The sequence below is a fragment of the Podarcis tiliguerta genome (assembly GCF_965153285.1).
Source record: "Podarcis tiliguerta genome assembly, chromosome: 3".
Taxonomy (NCBI): domain Eukaryota; kingdom Metazoa; phylum Chordata; class Lepidosauria; order Squamata; family Lacertidae; genus Podarcis; species Podarcis tiliguerta.
Window position 1 is genome coordinate 117,564,651 of NC_139536.1, and position 20,662 is coordinate 117,585,312.

Sequence of the window (20,662 nt, forward strand, 5' to 3'; positions counted from 1 at the left end):
CAAAGCGGTGCTTTTTATAGGGCAATAAACAGGAATGAATGCACAGCACAAAATTAGATCTGTGACTACACTTTGAAAGGGTCTATAGGCAAAGTTTAGTAAACAGAATTAAAGTGACACTTCATACCCTGCAAGACATCTGCTTACAAGCTTACACAGTAGGAGAGACCGGGGGGCGGGGGGGGTAAAATCTAGAATGTGAAGAAACTTGTGAAGCACAGACAAAGGACTGGAGCAGAGAAGACTTCATCAGCTGGGAAAGAAGAAGAAAAGTCAAGGCGTTTTTGGAAGCCTGCAGCCTAAAGGAGGGAATGACTTCACTTCCGGATTACAAAGATCAAAGAACAAGTAAAAAAAAATCTTTAACCTTCAGACAATGCCAAATTATGGAAGAGCCCCTGGAGAGGACCAAACTAGCTGCTGATGAACTCTCTCCGCCACGGAAAACGGAGCCACCTGCATTATCCTTTCAAGTAATAGGAAGCATTTAAGAAACATGTACATCGTGTGCAAAACGTGTGGCAAAAGAAGAGCTAAACATTTCATCTGCATGAGTTTAAATCTTCTAGTTTGTCCATTTTCACCTGTTTCATTGAGGTTAAATTTGCTGGGTTTAACAGACGTGTATATAAAGGAAATCAGATGTGACAGAATGACATGGGCACAGTCCTCTTACTCAGTTTACATAAATCAGCAGAATCAAGAGGTAAAGCTTTCCCTGGACTGTGCTGCTGAGGCTGCAGGTGTGAGCGGGGATATTCCCCCATTACTAGAATGTCCCTGAGCAGGAGAGGGAACCCGAGACCCTCCAGGTGCTGGGGGACTACAACTCTCATCATCTCTGACCTTTGGCCATGCAAGCTGTGGGTGATAAGGGGTTGGAAATCCAACATCTGGAGGGGGTGAGTCTCCCGTCCTTGATAGAGAGAAACAGCTTGTTGGAAGAAGACTAGGCAGAGGCCTTCCCTTAATAATAAGGGGGGGGGGGTTGTTCTTGCCGGAAAGCATTCAAATATTTGTTTCTACCCCTGCAGTCTAAAGTGATGTAGTCAAATAAAGTCAATTCTGCTTATTGTTTGAAATGTAAAAATACAGCCCACGTTCAAGACAGCACATTGGGGTGCTATAAAGTATTTTATGAAACCAAAACTATAATACTTGAACATAACCATTTCTATTCATGCAACAGAATTAATACTGACACCTCAGGTACAAAGAATATTCCAAACACAGTTAAGAAAACAAACCACTGCATTCATATATACAAGCAAGTAGAATATCATCTTCCACCAATGCCAGAAAAAGTATAACTTGTAAACAGAAGTCATTTGCCTAAGCTCTTTAGACGGAACAGGGGGTGGGGGATAAAACTGAATGCTAAACTACCAACCTTTCTCTTCCTGCCCACAATCCAAAACCCTCAGTGATTTCTTTGTAATTTGTCTGAAGTGTATCCAAATTAGGTATTCTTCATAGTGCTTTCATCAATATATGTTTAACTTGTAGAGATGCCACAAACTTTTACAAGTGTTTCATTTTTCAAAAGCCTGGTATCATTTTTCTTGAAACGAATATATAAACAATTCTGCTCCAGGGCAGCAGCAAACCCACCCTAAACAAAATTTGGTACCACAAAGTAACAAAATGATATTTAGCCTATTTTAATAAGTAAAAGATCATGTAAATCAACAAAGAAACAACAAATGACCTAAAATGCCTGAGAATGCTTAAGACAACTTAAAAAGGCAAAATGACTTTTTTACACTTATTGAAGTAAAAAGAGAGAGAATGACACAGGCCTTAGATGCATCTAGCTTGAATTACTCTATCATGGGTATGTCTGTGAAAAACTTCTGGAAACTTCATTTACTCAAAGAAGCAAGGGTGTTGGTATGTGGTAGCAGGAGTGTTCTGCCCCCGTGTTACAATGGTTGCACTGGTTACTAATTTGTTTCCAGGCACAATTCAAGGTTCTGGTGATTACCTTTAAAGCTCTAGATTCCTAGGCCATAGAAGATCGTGCCCTCCTGCAATCCGCACTGACTCACTGGGCTGATGACTGCTGAGTGGAGCCTGCAAGCGTGCCTTCTCTTTGGCCTGAACTGAGAGACTCTCTTCCTCGGGGGAGGGCCAGCTCCGGCCTTCCACTACCTGGCCAATACTTGGAAAACGGATCAGAGAGGCTTTCTACTTGCTTGCTTGAGTTTATTGTCAATTTTAATAATTTTTATCTACTGCAACTGCTTCAGTTATATTACTGCAATTTATTAAATTGCTTTGTTGAACGCGGTCCTTTCTTCTTCAATATTTTGCATACTTTAAGTTTTGCTTGCAGTATCGCATGGAGAAGTAGAACCCCTCTGCTGATTGAAAGGTGTGGTTCAAAATGTGTTAAAAAGCATACTTTAGGATCTCAAATATCACCCTTCCCAGTCAAAGTCCTTTTGCTGGGAGAGTTTGACAACTGCTGGCGGATCACTGCTCTATTGATTACTCTTCTGGCATTAATCTGAACTACTCCTATAAACATGGGACGCGGGTGGCGCTGTGGGTTAAACCTTAGAGCCTACGACTTGCCGATCAGAAGGTCGGCAGTTCAGATCCCCATGACGGGGTGAGCTCCTGTTGCTCAGTCCCTGCTCCTGCCAACCTAGCAGTTCGAAAGCACATCAAAGTGCAAGTAGATAAATAGGTACTGCTCCAGCGGGAAGGTAAACGGTGTTTCCATGAGCTGCTCTGGTTCGCCAGAAGTGGCTAAGTCATGCTGGCCACATGACCCGGAAGCTGTACGCAGGCTCCCTCGGCCAATAAAGCGAGATGAGCGCCGCAACCCCAGAGTCACGACTGGACCTAATGGTCAGGGGTCCCTTCACCTTTACCTTTACTCCTATAAATCTCTGACAATCTATGAAGCATGAGATATGGTTGTGTCAATATTTCTTTTGACAATTCTCTCAATTTATAAACTGTATAGGTATTGGATACTTCTCAAAATGTCCAGAGACATTATTGATCAGAAGCAGCGCCTTTTTAAAAAACAAAAAACAGAAAGTGTCGGTACTCACCTGGGGGTGCATTGTGGGACCACCCCCAAAATGTCTTCTGCCCACCACGTCCTGTCCCCTCACAGTGGCCATGCCGCACTGCACCCGCCACACCGCTCAGCCACGCAAGCACAGGCTCCCCCCTCCCCCTCCTGGCCTCCCCCCCTCTCCTTCCACACCCACCAAAACCTCTGGGCCCCGCCTGCCGCCGCCACCAGCGAAAGGGTGGGAAGGCAGCGCACATGTGCAACAGCTAGGCACCTGTGCCAGGGCACCTGCAAAGCCTTGCCCGGTTGCAGACATCGCAGGATTTGAGGGGGGGGAGGTGCCAGGACTGTGCACCGTTGAGTACTACCAAAAAATAAAGCACTCATTTCCCCGTTATACATGTGGCTTGGAGGCTTGTCTAAATGTAATAGTATCTGTTATACTCGAGATAGCCTCTTTTTTTAAAATTGCTAATATTTAGTACTCATTAATTCCACAAAGTGCGGCCCCTCTGCCACCTCAACTGATCATTTAATAAATTTGTTATGTGTAGAAAGTAAAGTAAGTGAGGTCCAAAACTGCCTGTTCTCTAGGTAGTAGTCATTGTTTTAATGTCGGCTTTCTTAGAGCAAAGGGTTGAGTTTTTAGACCAAGATGATCTTTGTTCTGAAAAAGGTGTGGAAACTACTTCACCCTAATCCTTTGATTCTTATATTATTCTGTTTGAAGGCTGCTGGCAGAAAGAACTAGTGATTCACTAAATATTCTATTCACATTTTTGAGCACTGAAAGGGGGAGTGCACATCCATCAATTTATGCATTCCCTTTAGTGCAACGTGGAAAATGACATTCTGCTCCTCCTCCTCACAGGGCATCGGCAGCCGTCTTTACTTCATTGGCTATTTGCATTCCTGGTTTCCTATTTACATTGTCTTGGAGACCTCAAAACGAAGTAATTTTGCCAACGTGGAACTGCTTATCTCAGGTCCCCTTTTAGATACAAAGATATTTAGTTAATTCTTCTTCTGTCTCATTCCATTGCAAATAAAATTTTTTATTCTCTGAGGCTGCAATCATGGACATACTTGCCTGGCCAAGAGTAAGCCCCATTTAACCCAGTCGGATTTACACAGATTTTTTTTCCCCTGCAGTGAATGTTAGAATTCTCTCCTTTGTGATTTGCTTCTCTTTCTCACAGCTTCACTGTCTTGCCTTCATTTTTTTATTCTGTTGCTTCCAGGTGGTCCCACCATCAAGAAATGGGAGCTTGCAGAGATCTCTGGAATTTTGCATCTAGTAGACAGAAAGCTTAGGGGTGAGGAAATTGCTAAAAATTTATGGCAGTCCAGGGCAATTAATACTTTAGTTGAGAAATAAAATGCACCTTGCATCTTTAAACCTGGCTATTGGCTGCACTTTGATCTGAGGCAGAAGCGGAACTGCATGCTGGATCTCTACCTCCCAAAAGGCTGCTGCCTGCCTTCGATTCACGGGGCGGATCCATCCACCCACCCCGCTGACCTAGAACTGGGAATGGGAAAACAGAACTGTTTGGGGCAGAGAAGAGCATAAGACAGGCATCCTGGATCAGATCAATGGCCCTTCTGGTCCAGTATCCTGTTCTGGCAGTGACTGACCAGATGCCTGTGGGAAGCCTGGAAGCAGGAAATGAGAGCCATTTTGTCCACATGTGATTCCCAGCAACTGGGATACTAAATGGTGCTTCCTTAGTGACAGCATCAAGCCCTTTGAAATGAGTTGCTCCAATCTGAGAATCACCCAGACAGCTAATTCCCAAACTGAGAACTGGCTTCAAGAGTCTGCTATTGACCACAAACCCCTTTCAGAAAGGGCTGACCGATTCCTCTGTGGAGGAGGGCAGAAGGTGCCTTGAGCAAACGTAACTGCTGATTGAATGTGAAACTCAAGTGTAGTCCTGCTTAATGAAACAGACGAGGAATATCAAACCAGTGCTCCTACTGCCTTGTAACAATTAGCAGAACAATTAGTGATAGCATAAGGCAAAACATATAATTACTTGTTTTGCTAAAATTTAAAATCTTTTAGACGTCTGCCTTTCCAGATTAATGAGCAAAACTGCCCAAGCAAAAAACTGAAATTAATCTCTTCCTCTCCCAACAACCGTTTTCATTATAGTCAAATAATTTTGTGCCCCCATCTCCTTTTTCTACTAGTTGAATAATTCACATTGATACATTATTCACAAAGCATCCCCAACATTTATACTTTTTTGAAAAAAATGAGTGTTTGACTGGTAAGTAACCACTTGCTGATTATTCAGATGCCATAATCATTTCAGAACTACAAGTGAAGGGAAAAAATCAGTTACACGTTCACAATTGTTAATTGACAGTTATGGATAGTAGTTTCTGCTACCCACATCTCAAAATCTTATTAAACGTCCCTGGGACATTTAAATCATTGTATCATGGGGTGCGGGGGGGGGTGGGGTTTGGGGGGGTAGAATAAGTTCCGTCTGCCAGTACATCTACCAGGTAGAACATGTATCAGCTGTCAAGCCATAGTCTCAATATGCCATAGGCAATTCAAAAGGAGTTTCTTGTGATACTACAGTATCTACCATTAGAACACTTAAAAATGATTTCTACTAATTCTATTGAACAGATTTCATGTCTGTGTCCTAACTATGCATCTTTTACAGCACACTTGAAGCATCTGGAACAACTATAAATCTGAAGCCAGGGACAAATGTTTATTGCTTAACTACACCTCTGCAAGGAAGGGCTTCAACGTTAAATCCCTGACAGAAAACTATGGGTAACATGAACGTTCAGCTATAATATTTCAACCTGAATCTCTATCAAGGCTTTAAAGGAATTAGCTTGTATTTTTCCCCTGTGCAAATGCTGTGAGGTAGATTTACAAATGCAGATTGAAATCTGCAATTGCAATTACTATAATAAATGAAAAAAATCTATAAGCAGCAGTGAAACTGGCATGCAACTTAAAGAACTGTCAAGAACCATATTGCCTAAAAATAAGCTTACAATGACTATTTTAAAGACTGTGTGTGGTCTTACCCATATATTTTGGCATGATGCACTTTCTCCAACCACAGCTAGAGTCATCCAAAAGCAGTGGCACTGGAGAGTCTCTGTCTCACCTGTCAAAGCTGAAGAACGTTGTGCAGCAGACCACCATGAGTCCATGGGTGTGATCCACAGAACAGCAGCAGCTGTTCTTGATAAGACCTCTTAACTATAGAAGAAACACTTCAAAATTCTTCCTTAAGAGAATCACCCTTAACGTGCACAAAAACCTATGCAGAAAAACCATGCCAGTTCTATAATTATCATCTTTGTAACTTCACATTGATTCGCAGAGATTACACTGGAACATTACTTTTGGAGGCATCACTAACAGACATGAAGACACTTCTTGCATCAACTATCTTCTTAAAAAATATCTGCTAGTAGAATCAGATGATGGCAGGGTTAGAGAGGATTATTGGGGCAGGGGGTGAAAAAAGAAAAGTGGATGTTTTAATCTTCCTTCTGAACATAAACACAAAACACAAAAAATCCCATATTCAAACATTAACCTGTTCAGGACTGAAGATGTTGGGGAACTGAGACTATGGCAAAAGAAAATAAATTCCAAGTACCAAATCAAAAAACAATGCAAACATAGATTCAAAAAGCAAATTCAAATTATATGTAAATATCCATAAGCCATCACATACCTCCTTCTCCACCCAGCAATTAGTACAATGCTCATAGAGAACGTTAAGAGGGTTGCCCAATTTTCTAGGGACACGGTTATCTAAAAATAGTTCAGTCTGCCAGTTTCTGAGAAAACTCCCGTACTTTAATTATTGGCAGTAGTCTATCCACTGAGCTAAAAGGCTCCAGAGATTACTTTCACTTTTCCCAAGATATATTTAGAGTAGTAACTAGCATAGTTTGGATATTATTTTTCTTTGGTTTTGTCAGTAGCATGTTTGAAATAAATTTTATTAAGTGGTAGTGTAAGTAACATTGCATTGTGGGTAGCAGTTTCCTGCTTTAACCCAGCCACATCCTCAACTGTTATGAGAGAAAAGTTTCCCATATTTTGTGCAAAGTTGACTTTATTTTCTGTCTGAAAGAAAAATAAGACTGGAGGATAAAGCAAAAAAGATAGTGGCCTGAACCAACTAACTGCTTCCAGTAGGACTGTATTTGAATAAAAATCTATGTTAACACAATCTACAAATCCTGAAAAATAATCACACAGAAAAATGCATTAATTTATAAGAACAATGACAAGAAAATGTGCACATTTAGCATGCCACCATTTCTAGTGCACATTTAGCATGCAGAATGATTTTCACAGTGAGCCTGTGAGATGAGAAAATGGCTCAGCACAAACCACACAGCAAGCTGCACCACATGCCGCAGGTCTGGCGGTAAGGGTTAAAATGTTTGCCATCTAATAATAAACTCTGTCTCTGAAACATCAGGTTAATAGAAAAGAAGTGCTCCTTGCAAATTAAGGTTACAATCCTCACATGTCTCACTTGCGCTTTTCAGAAGCCAAACTGTTGCTCTCTCTTCCAGTAGCTGGAAAGTTCATAAGAATGGCTCCTTTCCTTTGGGAAATGATGTGAGGGTGAATGCCCCACTTATGCTGCAGCCAAGGAAAACACAGGAGAAGCTGGACATTTTCCCCAGCCTCAACTCCCGAGTTTCAGCTGGGGAGCCAAGAGTCTGGAGGAAGCAGATGTCAGAGTTGCTGACCACAGCCTAGTAGGACACAGGAACTTGGAGGCTTCCTCAGAAGTCCCTCTCTCCAGAGGATTCCAGAGGATCTAGCAGATTACACAAGCTGTCTCCCCGTCACATCCCAAGAGGAGGCAGAGAGAGTTTTCCTTCTCACAGCCTCTGGCGCAGCCTCAACCTGGTGCTGCCTCTGACTGACAAAGGAGGGCAGCACGTCTTAATGGCCTCTAGCTATGTGCAGCTGGATGAGCTAAGAGCCCATTCTCACATCCTGTCCTTCTGATGTAGGAACAAAAAACATGATTCCAAGGATAGAAAATCTGCAGATTTGAAGCTTTATGGAGGCATTCCTCCTCCCAGACTCAGCTATACTTTAGAGGGGGAGAAAAGATCTCAAGCCTTCCTCCAACGAGGGGACAAAAATGACCCCACACTATCTCCACTTTCCCCCAAAGAGCAGTCAAGTTGGAGGGGAAAGAACAGACTGGGCTCCCATCCATTCTGCACTTGCCAATGGGTGGCCTATGGCCGGGGAGAGGAGGAGCCATGGAAGAGCCCAGGCTCAGCAGCAGAAGGTCCCGGGTTCAACCCCCACCATCTCCAGGCAGAGCAGGGAGAAACTCCTGCCTGGATCCCTCGAAAGCGGCTGCCTGCCAGAGTAGGCAATACTGAGCTCAACAGACCAGGGGTCGGACTAGGAGAGGAGGCAGCATTTCCCCCCAATAATTTTCAAAAGGACTGCTGCTTGAATGAGACCTTGATCTATTTTTGTTGTTGTTGTTGTTTAGTCGTTCAGTCGTGTCCGACTCTTCGTGCCCCCCTGGACCAGAGCACGCCAGGCACTTCTGTCTTCCACTGCCTCCCGGAGTTTGGCCAGACTCATGTTTGTAGCTTCGAGGACACTGTCTAACCATCTCTATTTTAGGGGTGCCCATTTTAACTAATCTTTAATGCCAAATTGTTAATGTGATGCAGTAAGGATGTCACTGCAACGGTGTTCAAAATATATTGTGCACCGACCAGAGACAGACAGGTTCAAATCCCTTCGGCAGCCATGAAGCTCAATGGGTGCCCTTGGGCCAGTCAATAACTCTCACCATAACATCCCACAGTGCTGTTGCAATGATAAAAATCATTGGAAAATTCAGTTTATGCCACCCTAAGTTCCTTGGAAGGATACAAATGTGATAAAAATAACAAGAAAAGAATGCACAGCAAAACAAAACAAAACAAAACCCAAGCCCCTGTCAATATACTTACTTACACTAGAGAGAAATTCTAAAAATTTACATTTCATCCAGCTTCCGAAACCTTTTAGTGGTGCTAGGCTATTCAATATGTAAGCAGAAAGGGAAATGAAAAAGTAAGGGGAATGAAAGAGCACTCTCAGGAGAGACAGTGCCCTAAGATTCCTTGAATGCACAGAACACCTTCAAAGGCAGAGGGAGCCCTTATCAGCCACCACTGATTTAGGCAACTAATCATAACAGAAGTACTCCAGTTAGTTGTCTTGTATTTGGGGTGAAAGTATTATTTTCCCTGTGACAAACACACCGTTGGCAATATCTAATCTATTCCACAATTGTCAGTTCAAGTCCCGGCAGAAACATGTTGATGCAAAATGCTGAAATACTATAATTATACATTACAACTTGAAGCAGTATGCTAAATAAATTAAGAAGAGACAATTATAAGATAAAAAGTTTCATTTGCTGAGAATGCTAGAGTACAAAGAAAAGCGATAAAGTCATTTGATGCCTTTAAACAGTCAACTCTGATGGAGTCTGAACTTAAACAGTCATGTCTGCTAATTTGTGTCTCTGTTACTTACTGTGGCAAAATTGGAATCATCGTCTATATGATATTAAAACAAGGATAAGTAGCCAAAAAAACTGTCTAAACTTGTTATAAAAACAAACTTCTTTGGGACAAATAAACTTTTTAAACATACCATTTACAACACACACACTGTTTAAAGTGAACACACGAGAATGTTTAAACACCATGCAAAAAGTGAAGATTACAGGTTTTCCAAATTTTGAACATTTTGTGGTTCAAGTGGCTATATAAGGGGCAAACAGTCAACTTGTTCATGATTTCATAGCAAAACAGCAAATCCAGTTTCGCAGGCCACTTTTCTGCCTTTGCTTTTAGCACCAGGTGGCAGATGACCCCCCCCCCCGACTCCTCTACCTGCTGGAATGCAGGTTACACAGGCTGAGTGCTGTTTCCATTCCGCCCGTCTGCCACATGCCTCCGTTTATGGTCAAACACACCAACAGGCCAATTCAATTAATAAAAATGAATATTTAATTTTTAAGAAAAAAAAGAGATACCAAAAAGCCCATGTTTGCAGTTGCTGCTACTAAGTTGCACCAGAAATTTCTGGAATTTCTCTGAGTTCTTAGAGAGGCAATCATTCATGATGATTTCTGAATGAAACAATGAAACTATCACTGATGATGGTTCACAAGTATTTCTACTTTGGAAATAAAATTATATATTTCTCACTGAAAAGCTCTTTTAAAAATAAAAATGAGCTGAATTGTGAAGGTTTTTTTTCTACATATTGATGTCTCTCATTCTTCCTTTCCAAGAAGCACAAGCCATTTTTGATGAGACAAATCATAAAGTAGTGCTTATATCTAAGTGCAACAGATAATTTGCCATTGCTCTTATAAAATTTTATTCAGCATAGTTATTGATTTGATGAGAGCAAATAAGGAATCCATTCATACAACAAATGAATGAAAAATACAACTGCAAAAAGTACACTGAAATACATATTTCAGATACACAGTAGCACAAAGGTGATTTTTTGTTATGTTTCCACCCATCTTGCCTCCCTCAGCAAAGACTATGGAGAAAGTCAACTCAATAGGGCAGCAGCATCAGCGGGGGGGGGGGGGGCACAAATTTTCAAAGTATACAGAAGGAAATATGAAGAAATACACTGAAGTGACATAAACAGCGGCACTCGTATTGATGCGCAATTATATAATGCAAGTTTTTAAAAAATTATATAGTCAGGTTGTTGTGAGAACTGCGGATTTCATTAATAAGTCAGGATATAGCTTAGCTACAACTTTATCAAAAATTTCAATCAAAGCAACACTCACAATTTATGCTCACAAATAAAATCTGCTTACTATGTCTGCAATCCTATACACACTTACCTAGGAATAAACACCATTGAATTCAATGGGCCCTGCTTCTGAACAGACATGTTTAGGATTGCAGGGTAAAGAATGAAATCCTGGGCACATTTAGTGCAGCTTACTTCCAAGTAACCATGCATAGGCTCGAGCAGTAACAAGTAAATATCTTTTACATCATTTATATTATTTTTTCTATTACTTCATTTGATTGTGTGACAATTCAAATGATTTGACTTTCTTTATGCAGGCTAATTCAGGCATTAGATCTTAAGAGGGGGAGTAAGAGATTGCCATAAGCACACAGGCAATCCAAGAACAATTCAATGTACCTCATTCTAAAAACAGAGAGGAAAAGTAATGATGTGCATAAATATACGTAATAAATTATGGTCAACATAAGGTGTTTACAATCTAACGTACATTTCCTCCCTCCAAGGCGTCCTGTTTTTGCCCCCCCCCTTCGCTCTCCCTGATCCATTATCACCCCCACCCCATGTAATTTTACAAGCCCACTTCACCCCCAGCATCACTTTCCTGTCTGTCATTTCCAGTTGCTATCCTGCTTAGAGAGCAAGTGGAACAGAAAGGACGCCAAATATTATGCATCTGAGAAATGTCACAGCCAAATGTTAGAAAACACTTAGAAAGTGGACACCACTCAGTATTTTGCCACAATTAGCTCAATCCTCCAATAATGCTGCTAAATCTATGGAAATAAACTATCAATAGCCTGTGACCATTTTAACAAAATAAGCTATAAAAACAAATGAACAAGGCCAGGGAACATACAGTTTCTCAAAGATGTTTCCAATTTTGTTCTTAACACAAATGAGCAAATCAAAACACCACCATGCTAGTGTCTCTGCATGTTATTCTGTAGTGTGCACAGCATCCCACAATTTATTTTTTATTTTATTTTTTTGAAGCCCAAATTACACCCAGAACACCACATTCATTTTAACTATGTGCACAAGCATGGCTGAAGTTTCTGGTAGGCGACTGTATTTTGACACATCTGAAGAGACCATATGAAAGGTGCTTGCATGCCTAAGTGCCCACCCTATGTACCAGATCTGTGCTCACTTTCAAAGCAAGCATTCCCATTGACTGCCGAAATCTGTTAAGAGAAATTCCTTTTGGAAAAGCAAGCACTGTTCCTTTTCTCTCAAATGCATTAAGTACATTTCCCCTTAACTACTATCACAAGTTGTATCAAATATCTCGTATATTGCATCCTCCCTGTCTCTGCTTTAAAATGTGTAAGTCACAATATGCAGATGACAGGATCTCTACGAAACAGAAAAGGCTGACATATAATTGCACTTAATGTTCATTACATAAAGCTGCCAACTAGCCTTGGGAGCACGTAACCTAGACAGACATGATTTAAGGTTTGCAAAGGAATCCCCAGACTAACACTTCAGTGACAGCCAATTATAGCCCCAAAAACACAGCCCCCAGTAAGCAGTCTGCTGGTAGAACTTGAGGAAAGGTAAAGTTTCTTACAATGAGTTACAGATTCACAAGCAGAGGAAGACAAGAAGAAAAAGAAAAACAGAAGGGAATCCAGCGAACCAGCAAATATGAAGCAGACCCAAAGATCGTGATACAATCCAAAGATGTAAATTATTGTAAATCATCACTGTTGTTCAGAATTTCACACAGACATTTGTGCCAATTCTGGTATACTTCTCCACAGACACAATAAGGAAGGGGGTGGGGGGAGAGGGAGAAAGAGAGAGAGAGAGAGAGAGAGAGAGAGAGAGAGAGGCAGGGAAACTTGGGAGAGTATAAATGAAGTTCTGCTGTCCATATGCTTTAAACGGCACAGAAGTTTATGCTCTTTCAGCATTTTGTATGCTCTCCAAATCCTCATGAGTCACAAAAATTAAAAAGCTATATCCTTCTGGATGCCAGGAAGGGCCTTACCACGGGGCTTTTGTCAAACTTTAAAAGGGGGGAGGAAAGGAAAAGCCACAGTGTTGGGCAGTCCCACTTTACTTGACTACTATGATGTCACAAACCACATGATTCTGTCTCTCCAGTAACAGTGCTTGCAAAAAAAAGGAGTTTTAAAAGCTTTTGCTTTTTTGGATTGTGTGAATGCTTCATTCGCCTCACAAACAACCACAGAACCACAAGTGCGGTGCAAACTTTCTCCAGAAGGACGCAGCAAGAAGCCTTTGGTTTTTAAATGGTTAATCTCAACAGGTCACCAGCAGCCACCGAGACCAACAGAGTCAGTAAGTGCTCTCAAACCACAGTCTATTCAGTAATAGTAGATCTGTCAAATATTTGCTTATTTTCTTTCTCTTCTCTTCTCTTCTCTTTTTTTCATTCCTTGCTTTGCTTTTCACATCTTACCAGCGTTTCAGAATTTTTTGATAAGAGGAGAAAAGTATAGAACCTATGTACTCCAGGCATGCTATAAAACTGAAACAAAGTTTGGCTATGGTTTGTGATTTCAGTATAAGGCTTCAAGCAGTATTTGCACCAGAAGATAACACACGCTGTGTGAGGGGAGGGGAAAACAATGGCATCGAACAGTCTCTTCAGCTCAGTGACACCTTGTCAGCAAAACTTCTTCTGGGGTAAGTGCTGGTTTTTTCACATATTACAAAATATTGCTGATTGCCACAAATGGTTTGCTGTTTACATTTTACCTTGTTCTTTAAAACCGCTATTTGAATGAAGTGAAAATAAACATGATGGCAACATACTTAATTTTTTTTTTTAAATGGGAAGCACAGTTGGGAGTTAATATACTTTACTGTACCCACTATTGCTCAGTTAGCAGGTGTGCTCACCTTTCTGTGATTCACTATGCATTGTGTATATGGACCAAGCAGTAAAATCAGAATTCAGAATTTAGAGCAAATATGCTAACCATGGGACCTAGAAGAAAGGAGCCAGCTCTCTGAGAGTTCTAATGTCACAAAAGTCATTGCAGCAGGCTATTGGGGTTGATTTCCACAGTACTCAATATCATACGAAAATTATTAAGGCAAGGAAAAATAGTCATATAATTTTTCATTCACACACATACTAGCTGGCATCTCAATTTTTTGCTCTAAGTGTATGTAAATATTACTGTTTTCAATTGAAACTTACTTCCAAGGTCATAGTCTTTTCCAACTTGTGTATATAGAACCGAATATATTTAGTATTAGTTTCTGTAGAGTTGTGTTTTTCCCCCTACATAAGAAAACAATTTTACAAATGCATCAGGTTACAAGGACTCAATTATGCTGTTCTAAATAAGCATGCATACAAGCTAATAAACCCCTTGGCATCAAAACTAGGAAGTAGCAAAAGAGAACAAAGATGCAGCAGATGAGTCTGATTCTACAACAGTAGTAATATGTTTAAAGAAGCTCTGCAAAGTATGCCTGTTAAAGTAGACATCTTAAAATATCATCTTGGGATAATAAGTTTAATCGGCAGATATAGTCCACCTATGTGAATGTCAAAACATGAAGAAAGTTCTCAAGCTGTAAAACAGCACCTCTAACAGCCCTTTGAACTTTCCTGTCTAAGATCTGTTTCTGAAATTATGTCAGTACATACAGAATACCACATGAAATAAAAATGGCCACTTTTATTTATTTAAAAAAATACATAATATAGCAAGGAAGCTGGGAAACTACCGAGTTTATAGTGCAGCTGAGATTTAGCTTTCAAAGATGCAGTAAAACACTGCCCAATCTCAAAGGCCATTTGTCGTCCTTTGACCAGTGATCAGAGATGTTTTGCCTCCTTTGAAATGCTACAAAACTACCTGTTCAAAAGTATCTAAACAACAGCAATAACATAACTGAGGTGGGAAATGCAAATCACTTACAGTAGTTTCTTAACGTTGTCCATTTTAGTTCAAAACTATGTTGGGTTGTAAGCCACTGAATTTCCTTGCTCCTTCAAAGAAGAAAAAAGCACCACCCTGGTTCCTACTGGAAAGGCACGTTGAGCTGCATTGTATCTGCTGGCTGGTGGTTGGAGTTCCCTTTCCCCCTCCTACTTCACACATTATTCCAAGCGGCTCTTGCTGAAGCCCAAGAATCCACTGCCATCTGTGAGCACGACATGAAGCAAGGCTTCCTCTGCTCATGCAACACAGGGACCAACTTCATTTCTGATATACAAACACATCTGATGCACTACATAGTCCTGTGCTTCAGAACCCTACTTTCTGGAAGTTCGTCACACTGAGTTACACTGTAATTAGATAGCCAGCATGCTAAAATATAGCAACAGAAAAACCTGAGGCTTTTAAAAGCGGCAAGGTTTTTTCTTCTCACCCAAACCTCTGCCTTAATGAAGCACAGCGCAAGTGTAGCCAGACCACATTATCCCAGTGTTTATAACAGGAAACACATATATGTGAACTTTCTTCTGCTTTTAACATCCCAAATGAGATTACAAGAAATGTAGTTGGCTAAAGTTTTCATAACATGTAGGGCTGGCTACTTAATTCCCCTAATTTGAGTGGATCTTTAAACTACCTGGAAGGTCTGGGGACACGAGCAAAACATCCTTCCCCGTGCACCGCGTTCAAATAAGGCTGGCCAAGCACACACAGGAACAAGCAAGAAGCATTCTATTTAGGGGGAAAGATACTAACTCCTCCAGGTGATTTGATAGGCACAATGCTTAGACAGGAGAACACTGTTTCTTTCTGTTTAACTTGCCGTCTTTTAAAGGAGAAATATAGGCAGCAGATGCGCGTTCCAGAATTATTATGATTCACACCTCTGGGAATCTGTATCATCATCTGGTGGCCCTGCATTATTCTTGCTGCATTCAGTTCCACGATATTTCCTTCTGGGCTGTTCCAATCGGCCACCATTTCCTCATCAGCCTAATTATCAGCTATCAGTTATAGAATGAACCCAAAATGATATTGAGGATAGAAAGGAAGCATCCGATTTCCTCCGTTTGCAACTGATGACAGTTCCATGCAACCATTAAAACATGTTGTCAGGTGTCATGTCTGACTATGCCAGTAACTGCAACCTATGCTAGAAATATTCCACATAATCATCTTATGTAAAGGCAATGTTTTGGGCTCGGGTTATATTATCTTAAATTAAGAGCTTGTTACTTTATTGTACATGTAGCAGCAGTAGTAAATACATCCTACATCTGTGGCGGCCTATACCCTGGGATTCGTTCAAATGAATGGAGCACACTAGTGCTCTTGAGCAGCTCCCATTCCTTTCAATGGGGCTTGTGCTGCAGAAATTTCCTGCCAGAGTATGCTCACAATTTACAACTCATCTGTCAGCATGCACAACATGCTGCTTATACGTAAATAAAAATAAATCACCAGTTTATTTACTTTTCAAGTGTTATATAATGATTCCTTCGAAAGTTACATATTCCCTGAAAAACGAAGAGTTACCACGGATTACTATTCATGCTTTCCCAACAGACAGGAGGCACCTGAATGTGTTGCTCTACTTGAAATAAAACAGTACTTTCAGATGCAATTTAAGGGAAATATAGCCATTCTAGTATTTTAAAATCCCCTACCTCGTTACTATGAAATGAAGTCTGCATAAGGCATAGAGTATGCCCAAGAGATCTGGGTGGGGGAGACATTTAACAATGAAGCCTCATCTCCTTCTGCATCCATACAGGCCGTCATTATTTTTTTTCATGTACAGAGATTTGAAATACGGTATAAGCAACAAAATGAATTGATTTAATGATTCCATGGGCATTGGTAGTTTCCTTATAGTGCAATCTGATGTAAAATTCGTAAAGAAGAGAAATGTTCCAGTTAGTTTATAAAAAAAAACCCACCAAAATATTTGACAGTTAAATAAACAAGTGAAAAAAAGCTAATTCACAGGAGAGACTAAGATTTTATCAGGCATACAGGATTAATCTTTATTGAATAGAACCATTCACAAATCAAAACTTACTCTACCCCAGTACTTTCATACAGCGCTAATCAATTACAAACCTTTTCTAGTGATTCAAAATCCATGTGCTTTTAATTTTATACACTGGTGGTCTAAAATATAGAAATGAGGCTCAGCTAAGTCAGTCTGTATAGAAACATTTGCTCCCCCCTCCCAATAAATATTCATCTGGAGGTTTTCTTAGAGAGAGCTGCTCATATGAAGACTGTGGTAATATTTTTATACTGTACCTCCTTGTTGAAGTAAAGGTTAGGGGTTATCAAAATACCTCAACTGTATATACAAAAAAGGGGGAAAGGGAAAAGGTAAGTATTCACATGAAAAATCCAAGGGAACTATATTATTTATTTTTGCATTTCCTATGATTAATGATGCACCAGTGCATACTTGAAAACTGAAGTCAAAGGAGGGGTAACACCTCAAATTCCTTTATAAAATGGACAAACGTCAAAGCTGGTAGGCTGTGTTAGCTAGCCGACCAGAAATATTTAAAAGACTCTACCACCCCTACAGTATCACTGAAAATCCTGATATGCGCTGTAATTTCACAGGGGGTGGTCTAATAGTGTTGTTACAGCATGCATTTAGCACAATATTTCAGTTTTGTTTCTTCAGTGGGATGGAGTATTTTATTCACATTTTTAACAGCACAACCCTATGAATGTTAACCCAAGTCCCACTGTGTTCCCTGGAGCAGACCCACTAGAAAGTGTGTTTCAGTTTGCAGCATAAATGGCTCAATTTCATTTTAAAATTTTCAGGCTACATGTGTCAAATTACCTTAACTGCATAAATAATTCCTAATGCTTTGCCGGCATGGGGATTTTTTTTTTAAGGCAATGAAAAGCATCCTGAAGGAACTGTTGAGGACAAGCTTTTATAGGCACTAGACATACTGTATTGTAACCTCTCCCTTTCCAAGCTTCGCTAATAATCACGATATGGAATCACAGAAATAATATTCTTGCTATTGGTATCCAGGAAAATCCTACTTTGGCTATTGCAGGTGATATTGCATAATTAAGAGAACTCATTGAATATGCATAATTAATAAAGCATTACAATAACCAGCCCATTTGCTGTGCCCTATAGCGGGGGGGGGGGGTCCTGTGGCCCTCCAGAGGTTGTTAAGACTCCAACTCCCAGCAGCCCCTTCAGCATGTTGTAATCTAACAGGTTACTGGGGACGTTCAAGGTAACAGCAGAATTGGAAAGGTAAACCTGTCACATTTTAAGATTCTGGAGATCCAACTTTCCCAGGGCAGTTATTTTCAATGTAAAAAAAAACACCAATGCCAAGTATTCTTCTTCAAACATGCATATTCTTCTCAGGATTTTTGTTTTAATACTCCCAATTAGACTTTTTGAAAAGTATGTATCGGGGTGCAATCCTACGCAGACTTACTTGGGTGTTTAATTAGACAAGCTGTGGCTTACTTTCATGTGTATGGTGACTATGGTGACTGAGGTCCTGGTTATAAGGACAAATCAGGCAACACATTTTCTCCAGTAAGTTTTTTCCTCCAAAAATGTCAGGCTTTTCTGTAACCACAGGCTTTTGTCCACAGATAAGAGAAAGCCACATAATTTTTGAGAGACTCTCGCTCTCAGTCTCTGGTTACAAAGCTGTACCAGCTCCATCTGAATTGTACCACTGAGCAGGGCTGCCATTCTCCACAATCCGTGGGAGTTCAATGGATGACTTGTTCTTTGGCTGCAGCCCCCAAGTTGCGTCTCCATCCTTATTCCCTCCACCTGAAGCTCATTATTTACTGTCTCTCAGGTGTTTTGTTTTTAGACTAACGACATTTCCTTTCATGAACAAGCCATTAGTAATAGTGGTCACAATTTAATTTATTTAACGGATTTTTACCCCATCATACAGAAGACTCAAGGTAGTTTATAACATCAAACATCAACAGAAAATTAATATAATACCCTAACAGCATAAGAAAAGAAAAGAACAACCTAGTGTGTGAGAGTTCTGTTGTTAAGCCCACAGAAGCTACTGCGCTGGATTCTAGCAGGGAGCTCTCACACATGCATACGGAGAGTGACATTTTAAAGATCAGCATCAGTAAAAATAGGTTTTGACACAATAGTTACTGCAGCAGAAAGCTGCCTTAACACCATCCCTACAAGAAGTATCCATTATTCCTGCATGTTTCCTACACGCAGACCCCCAAAAGAGAATACTGTGTCATCCTCCAACCGGCTGCTCTGGGCTTCAACCTGTAGCTATTAGCTTCCTATTTTGTTGCAAACTTGCCCTGGAGATTTGGAGAAGGGGGATGGGAAAGAAAGAGCAACTTTGTACGGACCTCTGACAATTAACTTACTATGAGAGAGTAATTTCCAATTCATGGGGAAATGGCAGGATTTATTTAGGTTAAATGATATGTTTAAAATAGTTATGCTACAAAATCTAGTTTTCCAATTTGATCTGTGTATGAGAAAAGTACCAAAGATATTTTCAATTTTATCTAAACTCACTCTTTCTAAAGCTAAGAATTACTTGTTCATTGTGTCAGATGAAGAATCTCAGTCCTCTCTCAACATAAGTTTATCCACATTGCACTTTTAAATTAAGTTTTAAGTAGTTTCAAGTTTGTCAAAAAATGTTTTATCATAATTGAAAAAATTAATCTTAATTATTTTAAGTGAAGCTTAAAACTATTATTTCCTCTGCTGTCTGTTTTTTAGATGTGATACAACAATTAAAGTCAGAAACTTTTAGAATTAAAAATAGCTTTTAACTTTCAACGTGTTAAAGTAAAAAAAAAAAAAAAACACCTGTGGCAAATATGTTTTGGCAGACATTCAAACATAATGAATTTGTTGCTGTGTATTTTTGATATAGACATGGGCTGCATCATGGGCCATAATCATAAATGGAGACTTCCAAGCGCTTTCCCATTTGAAATCAATGGGATTTACCACCCCCCAACTGATAGGTTTAGGCGCATTGCTAAACACGCCAAGCTAAAATGCATTCCTTGGAAGGCAGCCCAACTGATTAGGAACAGTAACCTGAAAGCAATTTCATATAACCAATGATACTGGTTTCCAAATAAAATGTATTGAGGATCCCTGAGCAAGTGGCTTTTTGTACACACAATATATTTAATTATTTTTCCTCCTAAATTTATTTGGAAAGCATCTTGCAAAAAGGCTATTGCCTGCAAGACTGGAAATGTACACAGTCATTTCTCCCATATTTATTCAAACCATAAAGTAATATTATTTATTTATCTCCTTATGATCAGACATTCTGTATTTAAATCACTTCATGAAAGCCATGCACACAATTACTAAGAGTGCACTTAGGAACACACTACAGAAAAAGGACAGGTTAGACTATCAGTAATACTAACACCAGTTATTTTGAAGCCTTTGTGTGCCAAATAAAATTAACCGCCATGCTTTACATGTAAGCTGAGGGGATACTTATATGAAATATATACATATGCAATGTTATGGAACCAACCCTAGGTCCATCCAGGCAAAGGAAAAAAGGAAAAAGGCTCTCAATAAGTAAATTTGGCATATTTTACTAGAACAATAATCTTTATTATGGGATCCATATTCAACATTTATTTTTGCACCTACAAACACACAGCAATGTTGCTAAGTAAGTTTATTTCATTTCACTATTTCTGTACTACCTTTTTTCGTGGAATTTGAGGCAGCGTATGTTGAGTTCCTGAGTGGTCAGCAAGTCTGGCACCAACAAAGCCCAGGCCCAAGGTGGCTGCACCAGGTGCCTTCTGGCCTAAAGGACCTACAGCATCACAATCCTGTTCTAG

General features: G+C 40.0%; 2 protein-coding genes across 15 annotated transcripts in view; one reads left to right on the forward strand and one right to left on the reverse strand.

The window, feature by feature from the left end:
- SUPT3H (SPT3 homolog, SAGA and STAGA complex component) overlaps positions 1–20,662 on the reverse strand; it is a 212,835-nt gene that overhangs the window by 150,274 nt on the left and 41,899 nt on the right. The window lies entirely within an intron of this gene.
- Positions 12,659–20,662, forward strand: part of RUNX2 (RUNX family transcription factor 2) — a 222,454-nt gene continuing 214,450 nt past the window's right edge. For 2 of the 9 annotated variants that reach the window (XM_083435591.1, XM_083435596.1), the window contains exons 1-2: positions 12,660–13,175; positions 13,401–13,523. In XM_083435591.1, the coding sequence (XP_083291717.1) occupies positions 13,466–13,523 (58 nt within the window). In that variant the 5' untranslated portion in view covers positions 12,660–13,175; positions 13,401–13,465. Of the gene's footprint in view, positions 13,176–13,400; positions 13,524–20,662 lie in introns of all 9 variants that reach the window. The other 7 variants (XM_083435589.1, XM_083435593.1, XM_083435587.1 and 4 more) reach the window with 5 other exon arrangements.